The sequence below is a fragment of the Leishmania mexicana genome, chromosome 30, assembly GCF_000234665.1.
Source record: "Leishmania mexicana MHOM/GT/2001/U1103 complete genome, chromosome 30".
Lineage (NCBI taxonomy): Eukaryota > Euglenozoa > Kinetoplastea > Trypanosomatida > Trypanosomatidae > Leishmania > Leishmania mexicana.
In genome coordinates this window covers 709,157-732,343 of record NC_018334.1, presented here as the reverse complement: position 1 = coordinate 732,343, position 23,187 = coordinate 709,157, and the positions used below count along the sequence as shown (strand labels likewise).

The window sequence follows — 23,187 nt, the reverse complement described above, 5'->3', positions numbered from 1 at the left end:
CCTCCTCCCCTCCCTCTTCCCTCCTCCTCCTCCACTTATTTCTCTACCACACATGCAATGAAAGAAGCGTCAACAGGCAAAGAAAGGGAACAGAAGGAATGTCATCCCCCCCCCACCACACCCCACCACACCCCACCACCCCACCACCTCACCCCACCTTACCTCCTTCCGTCTTTTGGTCTGTCTTTTTCTTTCACCCGTGTGTGCTCGTACATGTATGTAGCTGCGACTTGAGTCTTTTCTACAGGCTCTTCAATTGTTTCCCGCTCTCGCTCTCTCGCTTGCTGTCGTGCCCTCATTCAGATTTGTCGTATGAGGGTACATGGTTCGATCAGATGTCTTCTCGTCCCACTCGTCTCTCCCTTTTTGTTTCGTTTTATCGCGTAGTACTGTGGTAATCAACGGACCGAGAGAGCTACTTGTCAAGCGGGAGGCAAGAAGAAGCAACCACATCAGAGGAAACAGACTCAGTGAGCCGAAACGAAAGGCCGACGAGGCTGGCGGGGGAAGGCACGGTATGTGACCAAGTGGCCCAGTCCTTGCAAGAAGGCACGTATATGTGTGCGCGTACCTCAAGGAAGTGCGAAGGCGATGGACGACTGCGCTGTCGGGCTGCGCTACAGGACCACTTCGGAGTAGTGATACCGATCGTGTCATTGCCTCACGCACATCAGGGTGAGCTGCTCTGTAATCTGGTGATGTCTCTAAAGTCGACGGCAACGAACATGCGCGTGATGACCCCTCTTCCGCTTCTTCCCTGCGCATCTCCCTGCCGTCCCTCTCACTCCTTTCCCCTCATCTCCACACACGCATGCACACGCACACATCAACGTAGCATTGCATCACGCCACGCTCACATTCCTCAAAGAGTGGCCCCTGTCATCTTTTCTGCCCCAACGAAAAAAAGGAAAGGGAACATCCACCCACCCACCCACACACACACACACATCGACCGTCGCTCTCCTCGATCAGAGCAGAGTCTCTCTCTCCCCTTTCTCTTCTCGTATTTTTTTTGTCTTTAGTCGTTTTGGAAGCCCGTGTCTATCCGTTGCGTGACAGTTGTGCGACGTCTTTGCCGTCCGCTCTTTGCGTTTCCTTTCCCGTTTCCCCCGTGTTGGTTGGGCATTGTGTGCTCTCATTTCTTTTTCTTTGAACTTCTCTCTCCTCCTCCTGCGCTCTTTCATTGACCGCGCGCTCTCTCTTACTGATCTGTTTGGTGTTTCTCCCCCCTTCTCCCTCCTCCCTCCCTCACCCCCGTAAATATCATCTGTACCTGTTCTCCAATATTTTCCTTACGTGGTTGTCGTTTCCGCTTCCTCTTTCCCTGGCGGACACTTGGTGTCTGCGCGCGCGTGTGGCTCTGTTTCTCTGACTGTGCCTTGTCACATTGCTACTCCTCTCCCCCCTTCTCCTTCTCCTCGTATTTATTCCTATAATATATATATTACATATATAATATATATTGTATGCTGTGTGTGTGTGCTTTGGCTTGTGATTCACGATTTTTCTTCTCAAAGGCTCCCTGTGTACCACGCCTGCGGGAGCCCTTTTCGATTATCTCTCTCTATATCTATCTATATCTATATATCTATATCTGCGTTGTTCTCGTGGGTTCGCTTGCATGCGTTTGTGGACCGACGCGAAAAGAAAAAAACGAAAAGGTGGGTATAAAACAGCCGCAAAACAAAAAAATATTGTTTAACCGGCGTCACGAACACCCGGTGCATAGGATAGAAGAAGAGCTGTACATGTGGCAATAAGGGAGCGACCTTTTCTTCGACGTGGAGGGCAAGTCCGAAAAGCGAAGCGTGCGCACCCAAGCGTGACGCTGGTGCTTCTGATCTCGTCTGATTTTCGTTACCCCAGATATTTCATCGCTATTCTTCTCCCTTTGGCTTCTTCACAGGGTTGGAGTACTGTATTCAGTGCGCACAGAGCGGACGCTGTCGAGGCAGCCCTTCTCGCCATTTTCGCACTCTTGCTCCCTTTCCCTCGCGGAAGATATTTCTGCTCCTCGAAAGGCGTTCCTGTAAAAAAGGGCCGCCTTTCGCTTTCTCTCTGTTCATTCTCTCTTTTCTTTTTGTTTTCCGCTCAGCCGCACAACGCACACCTATACATACGTATCCACTCACGTGCAGTAAAGACTCATCACCTTCGCGGCCTCTCTCTCTTGTTTCCTGTTTACCTTTTTTTTTCTTGTGGTCTCCAGCTTGTGCCTTCTTCGTGTTCCCTCCCCGTTGTCGCCCCCTCCCCCCCTCCCCGCCCCCTCGAACTCTTCTCCATTTAGCCGTCTTGTTCTGTTTCGCACAGCTTCACGAACCGCACCGCCCCCGCTCTCCTTGTGCGTGAAAAGGGCATCAGGACGATACGAAAAAAAAGAAAGACGCGCCGCTTCAGCTCCTCCTCTCACCCCCCGTGCCTCCCGCCCTTTCTCATCTGCTGCTCCATTACTTCATAGTCTTGCTCGTGCGCTCTTTTCATCATCTCTCCTCCCCCCTTCCAGAGATCTGCGCATACACTCTGGCACAGGCCCCCTTCCTCCCCCCTCCACCTCCACCCAAGCTCCCTGTGTTACGGACACTTCTCGTGCTTTCGGTGTCTGTGGTGTCTGGCTCGACTCCGATTCGCAACTGCAACCGAACAAGAAAACAAGACAGGTGACATTCAACGAGGGAGAAACTAGAAAGGGAAAGGCAGAGTCGACCCACTCTGCATACCCCTCCATCGAAGGCGCCGTTGACTTGCAGAGATCGCGTCATCGAAAAGCGAGACGGTCTTCCCTGCTCGCCGCCGTGGCTGTTCGCTGGCGGATTCTTATTATTATTATTGTATTTCTCCATATATTTCAGACGTCAATCATTTCGACTCGCGCGACTCACCCCCCTCTTTGTGTCGCTCTTTTCCATCTGTCTCCCCTCCCCCTCCCCCTCCCCCTCCCTCTTCTGCTCGGACTCTTTATCTTTTTTTTTTACCTTTCTTGTTGTTGTTGTTGCTTGTCTTCTTTTTCATCCGCGTCGTCCGCCCTCCTTTCCTGGTCATTATTTATTTGTTTGCGCGCGCGTGTGTGTGTGTGTGTGTGTGCAGCTGCGCAACCGTTTCCGGATCCCTGTCAGCGCCACTCTGTGCGACAAACAGGTTTATCTCATCTTCTTTCATATATATATATCTCGCTCTGCGTTGATAGCTTGCTCGATTCTTGCTTATCTCTCTATCTTCCCTGTGTGCTTCTGGAAGTCCACGGCCTTTCGTTGCCCCCTCCCCCTGGTAGATCGTTGCGTGCTTGCAAGACAGGAACAACCGAGAAGGACCAACAGAAGAACAAAATGGGTACCGCGCCGAGTGCGGAGATCGTGGTGGATGCTCCTTTCCGTGTCCCACAAAGTGGGGTGCGGCAGGTGGCGCTGATCCCCATTGTGGACTCGTACTTTCCTACCCCGGACTGCCCGCTGTTCAGGCAATTGTACGAAGCCTACACGGACCCATCGGTGCGCTACTACATGCGACCCAACTTTGACGGCAAAAGCGGCGACCTCAGTCGCATCCCGCCCATCGAGAACTCGCGTGAGGACATGCACCGCCTCCTGCTTCGGCACACAGCACAGGGTATGTTTCCGACCAATGCCGCCGTCCGCGAGGTCTACGAGGTCGGCGACTTCTACCGCATCCGCCCCGTGCTGTGCGCTGTTGTCTTTCTCTACGAGGGCACGAACTACGTGCCGGAGGGCAGTGTGCAGCTTCCGTCGCCGAACCGCGGCGGTGCCTCTGCCTTCGCGAAGGTGATCGGCATTATCGGGGATACCTGCACGTTGGTGAAGAGGCCAGACGACCCGCTCATTCCTTTTCAACGCGATGATGTGCTGAAGATCCGAACGTTGATTATGAAGTCGGCGGGAGACCACAACATGTCCCGTGTAGTCCTGCTCGCCGCCTACATCTACTACCATCAGTGTTGCAGAATCATCGGTCTCCCGAACGTGCCTGCACTGGCGGCCAGTTTCACGTGCTTCAAGACCAACATTCCATTTCTGTGCTTTCTGCGAGAGATGCGGGATCGCATGGCAAACGTTCTGGAGGCGCCGAAAAACTCCAAATTTTACATCGACGAGTACTGCCTCCACGGTGCAGTGAGTCGCGAGTATGTGGCCAAGATGATGCCCGCCGTTGCCTGCTACTACATCTCCTTCCTGAAAGCAAAGTCAGAGCAGCGTGTCCTGAAGCAACTATCGCATCAACAGCCTATCCTGGCGGGTTGCGCTGGAAAGGAACGTGCTGGGCTGACGGGGAAAGTTCTGATGAACCGCGCCGAGACCCGCGTTGGCAGCGTGTACACCGATGTCTCCAACGACCACGCATCTCTGGCTGTGAAGGTGGCAGCGTTGGAGGGTGCGTTGAAGAGCGGGAGCAACACTTCTCCGAAGATCACCTACGTGGTAAAGGGGTACGTGACTCGCGCTGTGACAAGCATCTCGAACTGGAGTCACACGGCCAACGAGGTGTACGTGGTCTGTGTGAACAGCACCGTGACGGTGGTGGATCGCGCTTCGGTGGAGGCCCTCGATGGGCCAACGCACACGCCGTCACTGGCGCACCAGCCGGACCTGAGCGAGGATGCCGAGGTGGCCAACGGCACGACATCGGCGGTGGTGGAGACTCTTCAGGTGCGTCGGGGCGACATTCTCTCCTTCTACGTCCCCCCGAGCACCCGCAGCACGGGCGCCAGCCCAACTCTCCGTGTTACCGCGGCACACGATCTCAGCGAGGATGACGATATCTTCTATGGTACACCACATCTCGAAGCGCTGAAGTTCTGCTCGAACAACACCTCGTCGTCGTCGTCTGAGGCACCGTCGCGCTGTGGCTCAGCGGGTCTCACTCTCGATCCTGCGAAGGGGGCCTCCGATGAAGACAGCGCGTCCGCGGCGGCCACCCACTCCAGCGGAGCGACCGGCCTCGACGGCAATGCCGCCCCCTTTGAGGCGAAGAAGGGCAGCTGGCGCGTCGACGACAACATCTTCATCGAGAGCGTCCTTCTCTCCCTTGTGCGTGATGAGTGCAAGCTGGCGCGTGAGGCGACGGAGCAGGACCCGGGGTGGGTCTACGACGATGTCAGCAGGTCCTGTGTTCACGACGGCTCCTTTTACGTGTGGCACTTCCGTCGCGGCCACGAGGACTTCTACTACGGTACCGTGCCCAAGTTTGCCAACCCGAACCGACAATCGAGTCGCAAAAACGGCGGTTGTAGTAGCGGTAACGCGGAGCAGGGCAAGGTTGACCGCGGCGGCGTTGGGGGTGCCGGGGCTGCGAGAGATCCGAACAGTGGTCTCCACAACATCGGCGCGCGCGGGCAGAATGACAAGTCGCCAATGCTGTCGCCGACGCCTGCCGTGAATGCAGGCAAGACCCCGACCGGTGCACTGCCGCCAAGCGTGCCTCCGGTGCACAGACAGAATATCCTCTCCCAGCCACTCCAGTCCTCGAAGCTGCCCCAGAAAGGCACGTTGCTACCCTTCACCCTTTCGGCGGCGAGTCCAGACGTTCAGCAGGCGTACCTCGCGTCTATCGCCGCTGGAGTCTCGTTGCCACAGCCACCCGCGTACGATGCAAGTGTGCACTCTGCAGTTCAAGCTGCCCCAAATCCGTTTACAAGCAGCGTTGGCCAAGGGCACCTCAATTCAATGTATGCCACATACCCCGCGGAGGCGGCGGCGATGGCGGCGGCAGGCGCCCCCATGATGTACACCTTCATGCCTATCAGTCAGGGCCCGGGTCAGATGTCGCCGGCACCGCAACAGCAGCTGCACACCTTGCCTCCCCAGGGGATGTACAGCCATGGGGTGTCTCCTCTGCCCCCGTCTCCTTCTCCGCAGCAAGCCGTGTGGAGCGTGGCGGGTGCTGGCAATGGTCAAGGTACCACACCAACATCCCAGTCGGTCGGAACGTGTCTCGTGAATGCACTGGGACAACTCATTTCTGTAGATGGCTCAATGGGGAGCGAGGTCGCACCAGCGCCGCAGGTGTCCTACACCCCGTCTGTCGCTACCGCCGCACCGCAGCCGTACCCAAGCTACGTGATGGTGAATGGGCAGCTCTGCATCTTGCAATCGACCGCGACTGGCGCCACCGCCGCTGCACCGTCGTCGCTGCTACCCTACCAACAGCACCCGCACATGATGGCCTTCGGCCAGTGACGAGGCGTCGCAGAGCCAGCTCCTCTTTTTTCCCCTTTCCCCTCCCTTGCTTCTGCGCACCGTACACGATCAAGGTGGCAGAAAGGTGGCGGTGGGGAAGGCGGCTATGGAGTGGAGGGGGATGGCGAGACGGCCGCATAGGCCAGTGCTTGAGCACACGCCTGCACCCACGGTAATACAGGACGCCTCACGCTCCCGTTCGTTCTCTCTTTGTTTTTCTCTGGCCTCCGCAGCTCTTGTTCGTGTGTGTGTGTGTGTGTGCTCACGTAGGCTGCCTGTGTTCTTCTCGCTGTTGCCGTCCTGATGCACCGAGTTGGTCGCTTATCGAACTCCCGGTGTATCGATATGCACGCCTTGGACGGGTCTGCACAGCAGTTGTATGTATGTATGTGTAACCTATATATTATTGCTCACCGCGCGCTGGTGCATGTGCGTCGATCCACCCTCTACACAAGTTCCTCCTCGTACACGGCGAACACACACGAAACCGCCCTAGCAAAAACGGGCAGTGCCGCGGTCGTCAGTCTGTGGCGCTTGATCGCTGCTCTGAAATAAGAGTCGAGCATCTGAGCCGAGGCGCAGCAAAGGCAGAGCGACTGAATACGGAAAGAAGATCGAGTCCTTGTACCCCAGAAATGCATGGGCCGGTAGCCGACATGCGCGTTGATGGTATTTTCTCTTCGTACCTTTTATGTATCTTCCTTGACCTTGCTTTCCTTTTGTCTGGGAAGGATGCCGATGTGTGACTCTATCCGCCCTTCCACTCGCTGTCTTTCTTGCTTGTCCGGTGCATGGACCGTTCGGCGCTTGCTCTTTTTTTTTATCAATCGTCTTGTTTTCCTTGCTGTTGTCTTCGATGGAAACCGTCATCGCTGCCCTTGCGAATCGAGCAGGCCGTAGTGCCCAGGACAAGTGCTTTATTTCTCGCCCGCCCCTCCCTCCCCTCTCACCACGAAGTCATGTTCCCGCACTATTAAATCCCCCCCTCTCTCTCCGCCTTTTTTTTCTCTCCCACGTTATGACGTACTTGATGCAAATTCTTTATGTTCTTTTTTTTTATTGTTCGACTTTCGAATGCGTGTTGCCGTCAGTGATGTATTTTTCTTTTCTTTAGTGCGTGCGCCGTGTTCTCCTCCTTCTCCCCCCTCCCCCTCCCCTCCCCTTCTTCATGCACCAGTGCGCGGGGGTGCGGGGGGAGAGAGGGGGGGGTACGTTTTCTCTCTCGTTTTCCTGGTGGTATTCTCGTTTTGCGCGCCCCGTTTTACGTTCTTCTAACTATTCTCTCTCCTCTTTCGTCCCTGCTTTCTGTTGTCACACCCACACACGGCTCTCGCTTCCCTTTTCCGTTGCTCTTTCTTGTTTTCGCTTTGTAAAGAATCGCCAGACTCTCAGGAGAGCCAACTCCCCTCCCCCCTCCACACGCCTTGCCCTCCACTACACACCCCTCTCCCTCCCTCCATGTTTCCTTTCACCACTTTCATGCAGTTTCTCCCACTTTTCTTTTCAGAATCTCTTCGCTCTTCCCTTTTCTTCGCCTTGCCTCAAAACCCTGAGGCTGGAGGGGGAGGGGCCCTGTGGCAGACCGGGCGGTGTGTTGTACCCGCTGATGCGTCGCGGCAGAGAAGTGGGCACGCTGATTAAAAAAATATGTCTGCGTGTTTCGCCTCTTCTCTTGGGTGCAGTTATCTTTGTGTTTTACGTGTGCTCGACTCCCTTGATCGGAGCGTCTTGTGTGTCTCTCCATCTCTTGCTCGCTCTTGTCTGTTGGTCGACGGTGTTTCCTTAAGATATAAGCGGGTGGTGCATGCGTTTTCGTGCCTGTCTGTGCTTGCCCCCCGCACATCGGTCTCCGTACCTTCATGAGACACGAGTGTGCCTCCGTTGCTTCTCCTCCTCTCCCCCTCTTATGTTTTCCCCTTTTTTCATCGTCGTGTACGCATTCGTCTGCCCCTTCATTGGAGTCTTCTCGTGCCAACAGCGCTGAGCTTTTTGGTGCATCTTGTTTGTTCATGGCAGTGTCGTGCTAGCCGTGCTGGGCTTCTTCTTTTTGTTTTTCCGTTTTGTCGTCGTTTGTGCGCGTCAACAGTCGCCCAACCCCCTCCCCGGAAGTCGCGTCTTCTCCTAGAGCTGTGAACACCGATGGTTCGCTCACGGCTTGCAGAACCGCGAGCAGGAGCGTAAGAGGAGAGCTGAGTGCATCGGTAAATAACGCTCACTCTCTTTTTTTTTTCGCTCTTGCTCGCTGCTGTTGAAGTAGAACATGTGCGCGGCGCCCTCTGCCTATGCGCGCGGGCGCATGCCTGTGCTTACAGCCAGCGCGACTCGGAGGCCGCAGCGTTATGGGCTTGCATGGCTGGTGCGATGCGGTAGTAGGAGGCGATCCTCCTCCGTTGGCCGACGTCTTTGCGTATGTCATGACTTACCACGTTGCATGTCTCCTTTTGCTTTTTCTTTTTTTGTCGTTCTCCTTTCACAGTCGATGATGTGCGCGTATGGACCTTCTTTTGGGCTCGACTTCATCTTTTTGTTTTTGGTTGTTGTTCCCCTCCTATGTCCCTGTCTTTATGTACATTTTTTTTTTATCTGGGTTTCCGTGCGCATGTTTCCGGGCTGAGGCAGACACACACACACACACACACAACGAAACAAAAAATGTCAAAGATGAGACACACTCCCCCTCCCCTCCCACCCACATGAGCAGCAGACTTTTTCCCTGTTCGCCCTCTCCTCCTCCTCCTCCTCCCGCCTCTATTTCTTTCTCCTTTTCGTTGTTGTCGCACTTTCCCTTCCACCCACTCTCGTTGGCACGCCGGAAGGCTTCTTTGACTTCTCCGCTTTTTTTTCTTTGTTGTTGTGCTTCCTGAGTCGCTGCTTCGCTCTGCCTTTTGTCGTCTGTGGCGCTCTCATTCATTGCTCCGCCGCCACCGCCGACCTTTTCTTTGCCACTCAGCCGTCTCAGCTCTCCAGTGTTCATCAGCGCACCCCGTTGTTTTTTTTTTCCTTTTACGCTCTCCGGGCGTAGCAGCTCATTGTGTACTTCACCTCACCTTCCCCACTCGATATGCGTCACTTTGCGTTTTCTGTCTTCGTCTGCACACCCGCATCGGCTGGACTGGGGGAGGGGGGCACGACAACGGTCAAGGATGCTTTTGTGCACCTCACCCCCGCCTGTGCACCCCGCGCAACGGGGCTGGGGTGCACAGGCGGGAGAACCGGCAACATCACAGCGAATTCGAACTCGTTCGTTTCGCCACCACCCACCTCCTCCTCCTCATTCCCTTTGTTTTACAACCAGGGAAGCGCGACCGTGACAGACACGCGCACTTTTACGCAACTCGCAACCAAAAACAAAAAAAAACGAACAAAATCGGGAGGAAAACGAAAGACACCCACAAAAAGGAACATAGACACGCTCTCGCACGGACACTGTCACTCGCTTCCACTCGTTCCAACCCTCCCCTCCCCTCCGCCCTCCGTTCAAAGGGTGTGAAGGCGTCTTTTAACAGCCGCTTGTGCTTGTGCGTATATATATATATTCACTCTCGCTCCCTTGCACATCTCTTTGCCCGTCAACAATGCGCCGCACCGAGACGTGATGCTCTGCTGAGAGAACCGCAGAATGTAAAAGCTCTGCTCTGTACCTTCTTTTCACGTTTTTGTTTTGGTGTTTTATTTTTGCTTTGTGTCGAGTGTGTGCGTGTGCTCGAGTCTCCCCTGTGCAGCTGATCTGTTGGATCCGCGAGGCCTTTGCGTGTAGGCGCTGGTGGACTTTGGTGATGGCGGCGTTGTCCTTTTTCCTTTTCCCCTTCTCTGTTCTCAAGACGGCAGTTTTGTCGACGAGAACGGGTGCTGACTGAGGGTGATCCAGTAGACGATGAACAGGCGAGCTGCTCCACCTGCTGTTGTTGCCGTTCTTGTGGACTGTATTCTTTTCGGTCTCTCCGTCTCTCTCTCGCACCCTTTTCTGGCATGTTCTTCGTTTATGTGCGCTCTCACGCACTCTCGCTCTCCCACGACTCACGTGTGTGGCCTTGTTTTCTGTCGTGTCTTCTGTCGAATGTGTCGCCTGCTTTTTTCATTGCCCCGTTTCGGGTTCTTGCCCACTGTTCTGTGCGCTTCCCGCCCCCACCCCCTCCCCCTCTCTCTCGCTCTCTGTGAAGGGATGGGAACCTCCGTGGGTGTAGAGAGCCGTATCTCGATGGGGTTTGCTTTGCTCTCCTTTCCTGCCCTCTTTTCCCCTTTGTCTGCGTGTCGTTGCTTCGTTCGCCTTTTCCTCCAGCGGTGGCGTGCCACCGCCTTTGCACACGCGCATCTGCTCTTCAGCGTCAGCACTGTTCTGCGTAAGTTGGAGCGCATGTCGGACAGGCGCACAAGCGGGCGCAGGACACGACTTCGGTACATACACAAGCAAAAAAAAGGAAAAGGAAAAGGGGGAAGGGAAAAAAATCAGCAACACTCCGGCACGTACGCGCACTCCTGTCGCGCTCTGCAGGCCTTTCACAAGATCGATGACTTCACGGATTCGCTTACGTTGAGCTGCGTCTCAACAGAGCCAGAGAAAGAAACAACAAAGAAACGCAAGCGGAAAGGGAAGCTGGGGCAGCGTTGGAGGTGCGCAATCAGTGGTGCCGATGCTGGTGGTAGCGGACAGAATAGACGAGTACATGAGGGGAGCCCAAGTCTTTCCTCAGTTTCTCCGCCTCCCCCCTTCTTCAGTCCCCATCAGTGTGTCATTCACCTGCACATCTTCGTTGTTGGATCTTCCTGTTTAGTATTAACGTCCACGTGCGGCAACGAGAGAAGGATGCCATGCTGCGTCGCGCGCGCCGCGTCTTGCGTGCATGCATGGACTACTGCTGAGAGCGATAGCGGAAAACAAAAGGCAAAGAAAAAGGGAAAAGGGCGAACTGAAACACGAACACACACACACACACCAAACAATATAACGCGACATGAATGAAGCCATCCGTAAAGCGCTCAGCAAAAAGCACCGCGTCGAGGGCCCATTCAGTGCAAATCCAGTGTCTGCCTTCGATGCTGCTTTTACCGAGCGTCTGGATATCTTTGCGCCTCTCTCTGGTCTATCTTCTCTCTCCCCCTCTCTCTATTGTGTTGTACTCTTCGTTGGCCTGGATAGTTTGGAGGGATGCCCCCCTCCCTCCCTATTCCCCTTCCACTTCGAAAAAAAAAACAGAAACGTGAAGCAAATGACCTTGTATCACCCATGAGGAGTGCATCGTGGCGTGTATGTGTATGTGTGTGCACGCAACCAGTGAAAGAAGAACGATAAAACAAAAGGACAAGAGAGGGAGATCAAATCGTAGTGCGTCTTATCCTTGCTAAGCAGTATCGCCTTTTCATCGTTCTCCCGTGTGCGTATGCGTGCTTTCAATGTACTCCTGTCATGGTGTGATGGATCGGACGGAGAGGGCAGAGGAGGATCGACAAGCGCTGTGACTGTCTTTCTCTCTCTGGTTTTCTATGGTTGCTGAGGAGCGAGTCATTTTTTTTTGTTTGTTGGGGGCGTGGGTGGCAGTGCTTCGGATGTATACGCAGATGTGTTTGTGTGCCTGTTTTATGGCAAGAACGCAGGCTCTGTGCAGTTGTATGGGTGCAAACAGGTGGTAGTGGTCGTGAAGCGAGAACACGTAGACATGTATGTGTGTGCGCGTGTGTGCGGTTCTTCTTTCCTTTTTTTTGCGATAAGTGCCCACCCCTCCCCTCTCTTTCTCGCTTATGTATCTCTTCTCCCCTCCTCTGGCCCTTTTTTTCGTTTCTGCTGTTCCACCCGCTCTCCCTCTCCCCCTCTTCGTGCCTGCGCGCCCACATCCGCTGCTCTGCAACGTGTAACTCTCCCGCTTCCGTAAGGTTCGCACACGCGGAACCGAAAACACAACGAACATACGTATGTCTGCGCGTCTGTGTCTCTCTCTGTGTGTGTGTGTGCGAGGGTGAACGGACGAAGTCGTTGCTCAGGATAAAGCGAAGATCTCTTCAAAAAGAGAATGTAGTGAGGGAGGGGGAGACGATTGGGGTGGGGTGGGGTGGGGCAACGAACAGCAGCAGAGAGAAGGGAAAACGAAAGGAAACGAAAGTGAGCTCCCCCCACCCCACTCCACCCCAGTGCTCGCTCCGTGTATCATTCTTTTTTTTTTTTCAATTTTATTTGTTCGCTTTGTTATATATGCGAGCTTCTCCCCGGCAAGGGGGTGAGGGTGTACGCCGGCGGGCACGCGTGCCAAAGTGGAGAAGGGTAGACGAGGGCGAGGGAATGATGAAACTTCCTTGCTTAGACAACACATGCAAGCAGTCTGATGGCGGTGTCTAGCAGGAGGAGATGGAGCATGGGCCAGGGAGGAGCACTAATCAAACGCCAGCGAGAGAGAGAGTGCGAGAAAAAAAAGTGCACTCTTTCGGGGCGCGGCATACGGCGCAAGACTGCTCCACCTCGTGGACGCGTAAGTGGACAATGAAGCGCTCGTGTGACCGATCAAGCCCCTCTCCTCCTCTCCTGCGCAAACACGTGCCTAACGACACGTATGCGGGCATGGACAGACATATGGTTGAGTCCGGCACGCGTGCGCACATCAGGTGATTAGCCCACGCTTTTCCCTTGTGCTCTCGAACGTTTGAGTAAATATCGGATTTCTCCTCTCTGGTCTTGTGCAGGGATGTCTTCAACGGGCAGCACAAAGTGCGCGCGCGTGTCTATCGGCGCTCGCTTCTATATGCTCGTGCTCGCATGCCTGTGAGGGGTACCGCTTTCCCGATATATATATATATTCTTGTTGTCTTCCTCTAGTTTTGGACTTGCTGCGCACGTGGCGGCTGTGTGTCATTCTTGTCGAAGCGAGGTTGTGTGCTCCCAACTCTCCTCCTCAGGTCTTTCTCTCTTTCCATTTGTATGTGTGCGTGTCTGCCAATCACGCGCGCAAAGAACGCATAGGTCCAGTACCAGCAGCGGTGTTCGCCTGCCCACGAGCGTACCTTTTCTCCGCCTCTTTCTCTCTCTTGTGCGATTTGTGCATGTATAGGCTTTCGTTGTGTGGTAGAGCTCCGCAAGTCTTGCTGCTGCTGCTTTCCCCCTCACCCTCCCCCTCCCTCTCCCTCTCCTCCTCGAGACGCCTCTCTTGCTCCCTTTACCCTTCTTGCGATTTCTTTTTTTATTATTCTGTTTCTCATTTTTTTTATTGGTCCCTCTTGGCGCACAATTTGATGGCTCGCCTCGCTTCGCTCTCTCGCTTGCTGCTGTTGTTTACCATTGCTTTTTTTTTCTTCTTCCTCTGTGTTCCTTCGTCATCTTCGAGTTGTAGTGCAGTCAATCTTTTGTTCTTTCTTTTTTTTTTCGTATGCTTGTGTGGTGGGGATGCGATGGCGCTCGCGTCTGACACCCCAATGCACTCTCCCAAGCGTTTGCTTGAGCTCTTCTCTGTTTTTCTTTTTTTTTTTGCTCGCTCATTCTCTTGTCTTTTTTCCTTTCTCCCTCTTGGCCATGCACGCACTCATAGAGGCGTGTGGCACCCATGGACCCGCACACACACACACACACACACATACGTTTGTGTCCATCTCTTCTTCCTATTCTATGCGAAGGCTTGCCAGTCTCTGTGTATGTAGATGTCGCTCGCTCGATGGGCTTGCTCCGTGTCTTGCGTCTTGACGCCTTTTGTACCCACGGCGTGCGCTGCGTGTGGATGCGGTGGAGCCAGCGCACAGACACATAGGGAGACGCGCATCACCAACAAAACAATTTCCTTGAACAAAAAAGTGGGCGGATCTGGAACACTAGGAGGGTGTCTAGTGTACGTTCCGTGTGGTACACATGCCCACACATATTACGCAGATGTCAGGGGACGGTTTCTCGAAGCGTAGAAGAGCCATCCCCTGCTTCGCCGGAGGTGTAAGGACCCTTTTTCACATCAAGCGGCGCGCCTGCGGGCCAGATGGTGGTGGTGATGGGGGAAGTAGATACCCCCATGCAACGGCTGCTTTTCATATCTCTATCCTATCTCTCTATTCTTTTCCTCCTTGTCTCCTCTCTGGGCAATGGTGCACTCTACCACGCACACGGTCACATACATCCGAGCAAGCCAGCGGAGTCTTGGAGGGTACTCGCCTATCTTTTGTTGCTTCTTCAAGGTGCGGGGGGGGGCACATACAGGCACAACACACACGTGCGTACAGCCGACCCACTCCAGGCTTTCAATATAGCCACATGAACTTGTCTATGTGTCCACGCATTGGTTGAACAGATTTTGTTCGTTTACCTGGTCTGTTGCGTTTTTTTTGTCGTTCCCTTTTCCTCCTTCCTCCACCTCTTCCCTACACCCTACACCGCCTCCCTCCACCTGTCCCCTTGCTTTGATCACCTCTTCCTTCCCTCCTTTCAGTTATTCTTCTACTGGTGGGTGTGCTTCAACGCAGGCACACACGCCTGCAGCTGCCACTGTTCCCTGAGCTCAGCATCTTGTGGTGCAAAGCCTTGCTATCTGATTGGGGGACGGTGTGTCGCCTCTGGCAGCCGCTGCCGCAGCCGCGCTCACACATCGGAGAAGAGGAGCCCCTGCACGGGGAAAGAGCGTACTGGCAAGCGGACGCTCTTTGTCTTTGTTTCGCGCGGCCGCGCAGGCAAAGCGAGGGTAGGGACTGACATGCTGCGAAGCCATCAAAGCGGATAGCGCCAACAAGACAAGCGAACACGAAAACGTACACGTAGGAGAGGCATCTCGACCTATTATCACCTTTTGCTGCTGTTCTCTACCTCGAATATTTTTGCCTTCTCGTTACCTGAATCTCTCACCTTCCTCCCCCTCTCCCCCGCATCCCTCTGTCTCTCTGAGCGTCTCTCTCTCTTTCTTCCTGTGTGTCTTGACGGGGGCATTTTCATTTTTTTGTGTGTGCGCGTGTGTGTGTGGCCACTGTCGTGTGCTCTCGTCCTCTCCGACCCTTTTGTTTCAGCTCTGCCCTTCGCTGTTATCTGTCGTTTCTTTTTCGTTTTGTTGCTCTCCCTCTCTCTCGCTTTTTTCTTCCTCTGGTGCGCTTCTTCCAACTTTGTACAGCACACAACGAAGAGCGCAGCCCCGGAGAGGTGATACCGCCCGAAAACGCCTTTGCTTACCCACTTGCCCAACGCTTGCACACATCCAAGCCGATACCTGTACAGAGAGCGCATACAGAAAAAAAACGCTGCGCCGTTTTGAGAGAGCAAACAACCGCGCTTTTTCGTCTCTTCGCTCTGGCGCTCCTCCACTGCCGCGAAATCGACGCCCCTCCTCAAGTGCCGTGTGGTGTTTGGACGCAGCAGGGGAAAGTCAAACAGATAACTGACCGTGCGCTTATTGTTCTCTCTCTATCCCCCTCGCGGAGTCTTCAGTCGACCAACGCCCCGCTGACCCCACTTTCCTGTGTACACGCACGCATAGACGAAACGAAAAAAAAGAAGAAGGGCAGAGTGAGGGGTCCTCGTCCGCCTGCCAAACTGGTCGTGCTTTCGTGGGGCTGTCCTCCATCAAGCTATTGCCCGCTTTGCCCGCTTTGCCCGCTTTGCCCGCTTTGCCCCGCCCCCCCCCCCCACTCCTTCCTTCGCCATATCGAACCAACCAGCCGTCTGCGTGTTCGGGCTTCCTTCAAAGTTGGAAACCCAGTCCCACATACGCCACAGGGAAAAAGGCGAAACCTCCCTCCCTCCTCCTCCTCCTCCTCCTCTCTCCCCTAAAAACAAAACGAGCACTAGCAGTAAACTAAAACAGGTACGACAGCGCCAAACGACGAGTCCGAGCGAAGGCGGTACGGAGCTGCGAGGACGCGCCTGATTTTCCGTTGCGCTTTCTTTTCGTTTATTTTTCTGCTGACTTCGAGTGCGCACTACTTCCGCGCGCCCTTTTCTTATTTTCCTGCCATTAGCCGTTTTTGTTGCTTGTTCGCTTTTCTTCTTGGTGTCTCTACCCCCCCCCCCCCTCCCTCTCCCTCTCCGTGCTTCTAAGCGTTCCGCCGAGTCTTGTCTCTGTCTGTGTGCGTGCATGTGGGCAGCTGGCTTACTCGGCATTTTTCCCTCTTGCTCCCTCCGTTTTCTTCCTCGGTATCTCTCCGTCGCTCTGAGCTAGCTTTACTACTCGCCCCCGCCGCTGTTTTCCTGACAGCTGCTTTGGACTTTGTCTGACTCGTGTGAGTGCATGCATATTGTGTGGCACCGTCCTCTCCACTCCTCCTCTCTCCTGTCTTTTGTTTTTTTTATATGTGTGTGTGTGGTGCCTTCTGTTATCTTCTTGCTTGCTAAGGCTTAGAGTAAGCTGGTCACTCGTACACATCGCGCCTGCGCACACGTACGTCATCTTGCTCTGCTTTTTCTTCGCTGCTCTTCGTTCTGTGGAGGCGCGCGCTCGTTGCCCACATCTTCTCACCCGCACCCATTGCGGCCTTCTTGCTCTCTTGGGGAGGTGGAGGCGCACTTTCGTTGCTGCCTGAGTGGGTCGGGTGCGTCACGCGGTACACCACGCACGCTTGAGCTCACCCGCGAAAAGCGCTCCATTTGATTGTGTCTCGGCAGCGGAGCGAGAGAGATAGAGAGAGGCGAGGGAGCGGTACGTCTGGAGCAGCAACACCATAATCGGCACGAGCAGCTCAGCAAAGGAAACGCAGGGATGGGAGCAGTGCCGAGTCGCGAAACCGTTGAGCACTGGCTCTCTCAGCCCCCCTTCTACGGCCAGCGCCAGGACGTTGTTCTCATTCCGCTTCTGAAGAAGTTCTTTCCGAGTCCAGACTGCCACTTGTTCGTGCAGCTCTACGAGGCACGATGTGATCCGGCGGTGAGGTACTACTACTACGCTAATGACGGCATCAGCAAGGTGCAATCGACGCCAACCACGCCGGTGTCTCCGGCGGTGTACGCGGCACACGAGGGCGTCGGCAACGTTGCCTCGCCCACTTACCTGGCTGAGGTGATCGGCAATGCCCCCATCTACTGCCCTCCCGCTGACGTGTTTCCATCTGTGAACTTGACGCGAGAGGCCATGTATGATGCGTACATCACCAACGGCGGAGAGAGGATGGTCTACGAGACGGACGAGGAGATGTTGCGAGCCTACCGTGCAGATGCAACGTCGGTGCGGCCGCTGCCGTGCGCTGTGGCTTTCCTCTACCACCGACAGGCCTCAGCAGTGAGCCCCGCCACTTCTTCTGCGGGTGATGTTGACTGCGAGGGGAGCGCGGATGCAGCCTTCATTAACGAGACCGTCGCTGTCGGCGCCTGTAGCTTCCCTGAAGACTGCACCGAGGTGCTGGGGTGCTACGTGAAGGCGACGGGGTTCATCGGCGACGTGCACGGGCTGGGTGCCTCGTGCCCGCGAAAGCTGCCTTACTACGAGATGCAGATGTTTCTGACCAAGTCCGCCGGTGACCACCACCGCACGCACGTCCTTCTTACAGCAGTCTACACGTATGCGGAGCAGTGGCAGCGGGCGTGTCTGCACTGTGTGCCGTGTGACCTCACAGCGAAGGAGCTGGCGCCAGCGGCGACGAAAAACGGCGACACTGCTGGCAAGAATCTCGGCGACGCCTTCTTCTACTACAAACCCTTCTCCCAATCGCACCACATGCTTGTGGAGGCGAACCGGATAGCTGGGCATAACCGCACGGCGAAGTCCGCAGCCGCCGAGAGAAACGGGGGCAAGAGCGGCACCCTTGAGGTGGACGAAAAGACTCGGTTTTGGGCTCCACCGCCGCTGCCATCACTCGTGATGCGTAGCCGCCGGGCTAATGTGCCGCTACTCTGCTTCCTGCGTGAGATGCGCACGTGCGCGCGCTCGTTCTTTCTCTCGCACTTCAAGTACTCTCTTGAGCACCAGGACTTACTGAAACCGGGGTGTGGCGGAAGCACCGGCGGTGCCGACGGCGGACCGGATCGGCAGACCGAGAACAATCATCTCACCACTCCCCTCGACCACGGAGCTGGGGCGAGCTGTTCCCTCAGCATGCCTCCGCTTGGCAGCGTGCAAATGTGGCTGCAGAGGGCGACGCGTGTGTCGGCGTCGCTTGCTGAACTCAGTGACGAGGGATCAAGCACGGATACGGAGTCAGTGCTGAATTTTCACGTGGTGGCGCCGTACGTGCGTGCATTGTCTGAGTTCATTGTGGCCTGCCTGCTGCACAACATCAACCCGCTAGAAGTCTCCCGGCTTTCGTCTGGGCCGGACGATTCGGCAATCGCGGCGGCCTCCACGGGCGATGACTCAAAGGACGCCACCGCGACAGGGGAAGCGCCTGCAACTGATGCGGTGGGCGGCAGCGCTTTTTTCTTCACCTCCACCACCGACGCGGCCATGATGGCCGCGAACCCGCCATTCCCGCAGTCGTTCTCGTTCATCCGCCTGCCGGACGAGGACATGCTCGTACAACCTTGGCCACCGAGCAGCAGCGGATGCGAGACGGGTGATGAAGCATCCACCTCCACCGCTGCCGCTAATGCTGCTGCTTCTCCCTCAAGTGCCGAGCTGCTCTCGGTGTGGCGGTCTAGGCACACGAACCATCATCTGTTCTGGTCGGTGGGGCCGAGCATCGTGAATCGGCGCACTGCCACGGCGGCGTTGCTGCACTGGTACAGGACTGAAAAAGCTCCTGTGGTGTGGGGATGCAACCTGGACGAGAAGGACTGCGAGATGGTCGCTGAAGGCAAGGAGAGCGCCACCGCCAGTTGCAATGTGTCGGCGGCGGCCTTTCCCTCTTCATCCTTGGAGAGCTACATGAGCACGGTGACAGTGAATGGGCAGGAGGAGGAGCTGCTGCGCTGCAACACGGTGCTCAGCCTAATGCGGTTGGAGACCGGGATGCCTGCGGAGGCACGCGTGCTGCGTGTGTGTCGCATCCCGCTGGAGGAACTGCTTCTTGGTGAGCTGCGGAACTCCAGCAAGCTCGCTCGCGAGGCGGGGCCAGAGGACCCACACTGGGTGCGGCAGGCGGACAGCACTAGCGGCGGTAGGGGCGCGACGAAGTACGCGTGCTGCGTGCTACACGCATCCGATCCGGCTGAGGGGGAGTCCAGAACGACCATTGCGAGCAAGGGCGTGGAGCTCCCGACCGTGCCACCGGAGGCTGACGGGATCATCGGTGATGGGTCATCGTGTCTGTGGCGGGTCACCTTGATTGACCGCATGTGTCGCATCATCGCTGTGACGCCGCAGTTCCTGAAGTCGATCCGCAAGAAGCACCCCAAAAAGAAGAAGACGCAGCCTAAGGTGGTCATCGTGCACGGTACGGCGGCGCACGTCTTTCTGCCAGTCGTCTCCCTCTCACCAACCGCCGCTTCGCCCACGTCAGTGTCGCCAAACACGACAGCGCCCGCGCAGAAAGGCGTGCTAGAGTTGAAGGAGAGCGAGACGACGCCAGCGCGGGCCTCCGTGGTCACATCACCAGACAGGCAGAGTACTGTAGCGGTGGAGGAGGCAAGGCCTGGCGGCACTGTAGCCGTGCCGGATCCTCTTGCGCCCGATGCCACCACTGCCACCACCGCATACGCCTCAGCTGCAGCGGCCACGCAGGCCAAAAAGAAGACGCAGCAGATGGCGAACGTCGCCGCAGCGCCAGGCGTTGCCTCCACCTCTACTGTAACCGAGTCGAAGGCTGGGGATACGGTGGGGCACCCTCCAGCGGCCGGCGCCGCCAATATGGCTGTCAGCACTGACCCCGCTGCTGTTGTTACTCAGCTCAAGTCGACGAAGGGGGCAAAGACGACCCCAGCGGAGACGAAGAAGGCAGGGGCAGCGAGGAGGGGGTCATCGGAGACGGTGACGCACACTACTGCTGTAGCAGACGACAAGCAGCGGAAGTCTTCAGCATCGTTCACCTCCATCGCGCCTGCCGCCACAAAAGCCAAGACGATCAAGCCCACCGCGCGTGTTCCTGGGGCTTCGACGACCTCGGAAAAAGCGAACGAGGTGAAGGCAGGCAACGCCTCTTCAGGCAGTAGCGCCGCGGGAGCCGCGGAAACCTTCGCGACAACAACTCCCACCGCGAAATATGCCACCATTCCAACGGCAGAGAGGCCGAAAAAGACGTCATCACTGCCGCGGCCCCCGCAGCCCCCGGTGCCAGCTGGCGAGTATGACTCGAGCAGCAAGAGGGACAAAGCTGGTGCGGGTGGGAAGCACCCGGTCCCCTCCGCCGCCAGCTCGGTCGGTGGGACCAGCTCGTTCAGTGGCGCCAGCGCGACAGCTTGTGCTCCGCCCCACCCGCCGGGAGGCAGCTACTACCCGCACCCGCCGTTTTACGAAGCCAAAACGCTGCAGCAGCTGCTGCGAGACCCCTACGAGCAGCACGGCTACGGCTACCGAGTACCGCCACCGCCTCTGCCTTTTGCAGCCCCCCACAGTAGTTCCAACGCCACACCGAGCTACGTAGGCTACTACTACAGCCCCGATGGATATCAGCTGCACGCCGGCTACTGCGGCGGCTTCTACACCAACATCAATGGCGCTGGGTACTATAACACAGACATGTGCGGCGGCGCAGCAGCCACTGCTGATGTCGGCAAACATATGGGCGGCAGCGGCTACGGCGATTCACCATATGTGTACGTAGCGCAGCCACAGCAACTGCAGGCGCTGCCCCCACTGTGCCAGCAGCGGCAGCACACGGGAACGACGGGGGAGATTCGTAGTGAAGGCTTGTTCTCCCACGAGCAATCCTACTCGCTGCCAGCGAAGGAAGAGGGTAACGGCTACGAGGCCATCCCAACGGCGGCCCCAGGCAGCCGACAGGGAAGTGCGTGTTCCCTGCGGCATCATGTGAGCTTTGAGGCAGGCGTTGGCCTGTTGAAGGAGGCCGTGGGAGACAAGGCGGGCCTCAGCTCTCCAAGACGGGAGGCCACGCTTCTGCGCCCCGGAGGGCTCTGCAGTGGCTCTTCCCCTATTTCTCTCGCGTCCCCTAACGCGCAGTCCCCCAACCACCACCACGCATCCCCAATGCCGTCAACGCTGCGACTCCAGGGCTCCGACATCGGCGAGTTGACGTCGCACGACTTCGAGTACCACCACAACGCGTCTGTGAGCGGCACCGGCTCGCACCTGCACTTTCAGCTGGATGAATTCAACTCGCCGGTCACGAACGACAGCAGCATTGCGATGTCGAACGGGCATAACTGGGACCATACCAGACACGTGAGCAGCCCGTGCCAGACCAGCACCATAATCATGGAGGATGCGGGGGTGCCGTGGGTCCAGGGTTGCAGTTCTGTAGGCGGATCGGTGAATGTGACGGTGCGGGTACGCCATCACCATAACCGCACGCACTCCCACGCCGCGAGCTACCTCAGCGATGCCACCCTGGACTCTCTAAGTACGTACCACCACCATCATGACATGACACATCACATGAACCGCAGCACCTCCGTGGCGAGCGGCAGGGGTTTGGGGGGCGGGGGTGCCAGCCTGAACGGAGCGCAGATGTCACACAGCTGTGCGAGTCTGGATCACTCGTTGAATGCGTTACACAGGCTATCCGGTACCGGGTGCGGCTCTCTTCGTGAATACAGCATCGCTGCGGAGGGCGATCACCGCCACCAAGCCTCATCCCCTCGCGAACACCACGAGCACGAGAACCGCCATCATGAGCCTGGCGTGATGGCGAGCAGCACGCGAAGCGGTGACACGGCGAGCGCAGCGAGACGGACGGGCAGGCGTACGGGAACATACCGGTGGGACTGGCGCACGGCATCTCTAGATATGGGATATGAAGACTGAGCGGGGCGTCTGGGATGCGCGCGTTGCCTCCGTCCCTTTTCCTTCCGCTTTGTCTTTTCCACATTGCGTCGTCTCCTCTCCTCCACGCATTCATCATGATACCGTTTGTGTGCTAGCGAGTGAGTCGGCGCCGTCGTTGGAAGAGTCATTGGGCGGGATGGGTGACAGCGGCGCGTGTGGCGCGACTCTTTCTCTGTTTTCTATGTGTGTGTGTGTGGGAGGGGGGGGGAGTGGAGGGGTGAAGGGGCGCGTATTCGTCTGTCCATTTTTTTTGTGTGCCCTCCCTCCGTCCCTCCGCCCATCTCTGCTTTCTCTTCTCGTCGTCGCTGTGCCGTACTTGAGCGTGCAGCGAAGGGAGGAAGACGGAGACACATCTCTTCCTCCCTCCCTCCCTCTCTGCCCTTTCCAACCTCTCCCGCCGTCGCTGCAGTTCTCTTGTCCACGTCTAGCGGAGGAGCTGTGCCTCTTTTTCGTTCGTAGAGAGGTGTTGTGTGCGTGTGAAGGTCGTGGAGGGAGCCAGAGGACGAGGGGAGAGGAGGGTCATCCATTTCTCTCCCCTTCACCGATGACGACGTCCGTTCGTGGGTGTGTTCACTGCAACATGTCCTCTCGTGGCGCTATCTGTGCCACGGCGGCCCCCTTTAGCGCTGCATGGTGCTGTTGTGCTTACGCGTTCAGTATGGTGTACTGCCTCTCTTACAGCTGCACAGGTTTGCTCTCCTTCCTCTTGTAGGGAAGGCCTCCACACCTCTTCCCTTTATTGGCCCCTTTCCGTTTTTTTCTTTTCTGAGTCGCGTGTCGTCGTTGTCGTCGATACGATCGTTACCGTTACCGTTGTCCTCTGCACCATTCTCTCTTCTTCTCTCAGACTGTATACCTCTCTCTCTGTCTATGTGTGTGTGCGTGTCTGCTTACCTCCCTCTCTCTCTCTCTGCGTTTTCGCGTTGTGCTCTGTTGTTTTTCTGTGTGACTTTTTTCCCTATTACCCTGAGGCTGGAGGGGGGAACGCACCCCTCTCGGTGCGTGGCATCTCAGGGTCCAGCGCACCCCCCTCTGCGCGTGTGCGTGTGTGTGGGGAAGCCGAGCCGCCCTTCTATCCCCTGCCAATGCTGCACTACCTATGGCCGTAACAGGGTCAGGCAACCACGTACGTAGGGGGGTCGAGGCAATGTATCGCTGCTGATGCCGGCGGTGAGGCCACGGATGGCGTTGCGTCGGAGAGATCTTCGACAGTGGACACGCTTGCACCACCCGTGTGATGGGCCGGG

The 23,187-nt window shown here is 56.5% G+C and overlaps 2 protein-coding genes across 2 annotated transcripts; both read left to right on the top strand.

Moving 5' to 3' along the window:
• Positions 1 to 3,323: 3,323 nt before the first annotated feature.
• LMXM_30_1520 (conserved hypothetical protein) lies at positions 3,324 to 6,188 on the top strand (the record flags this gene model as incomplete). Its single annotated transcript, XM_003877623.1, has 1 exon — positions 3,324 to 6,188. One exon carries the CDS (start codon positions 3,324 to 3,326, stop codon positions 6,186 to 6,188), a length of 2,865 nt encoding a protein of 954 aa, XP_003877672.1.
• Positions 6,189 to 16,828: 10,640 nt separating this feature from the next.
• Positions 16,829 to 21,919, top strand: LMXM_30_1510 (conserved hypothetical protein; the record flags this gene model as incomplete). The annotated part of the gene is made up of 1 exon (XM_003877622.1): positions 16,829 to 21,919. One exon carries the CDS (start codon positions 16,829 to 16,831, stop codon positions 21,917 to 21,919), a length of 5,091 nt encoding a protein of 1,696 aa, XP_003877671.1.
• Positions 21,920 to 23,187: the final 1,268 nt, after the last annotated feature.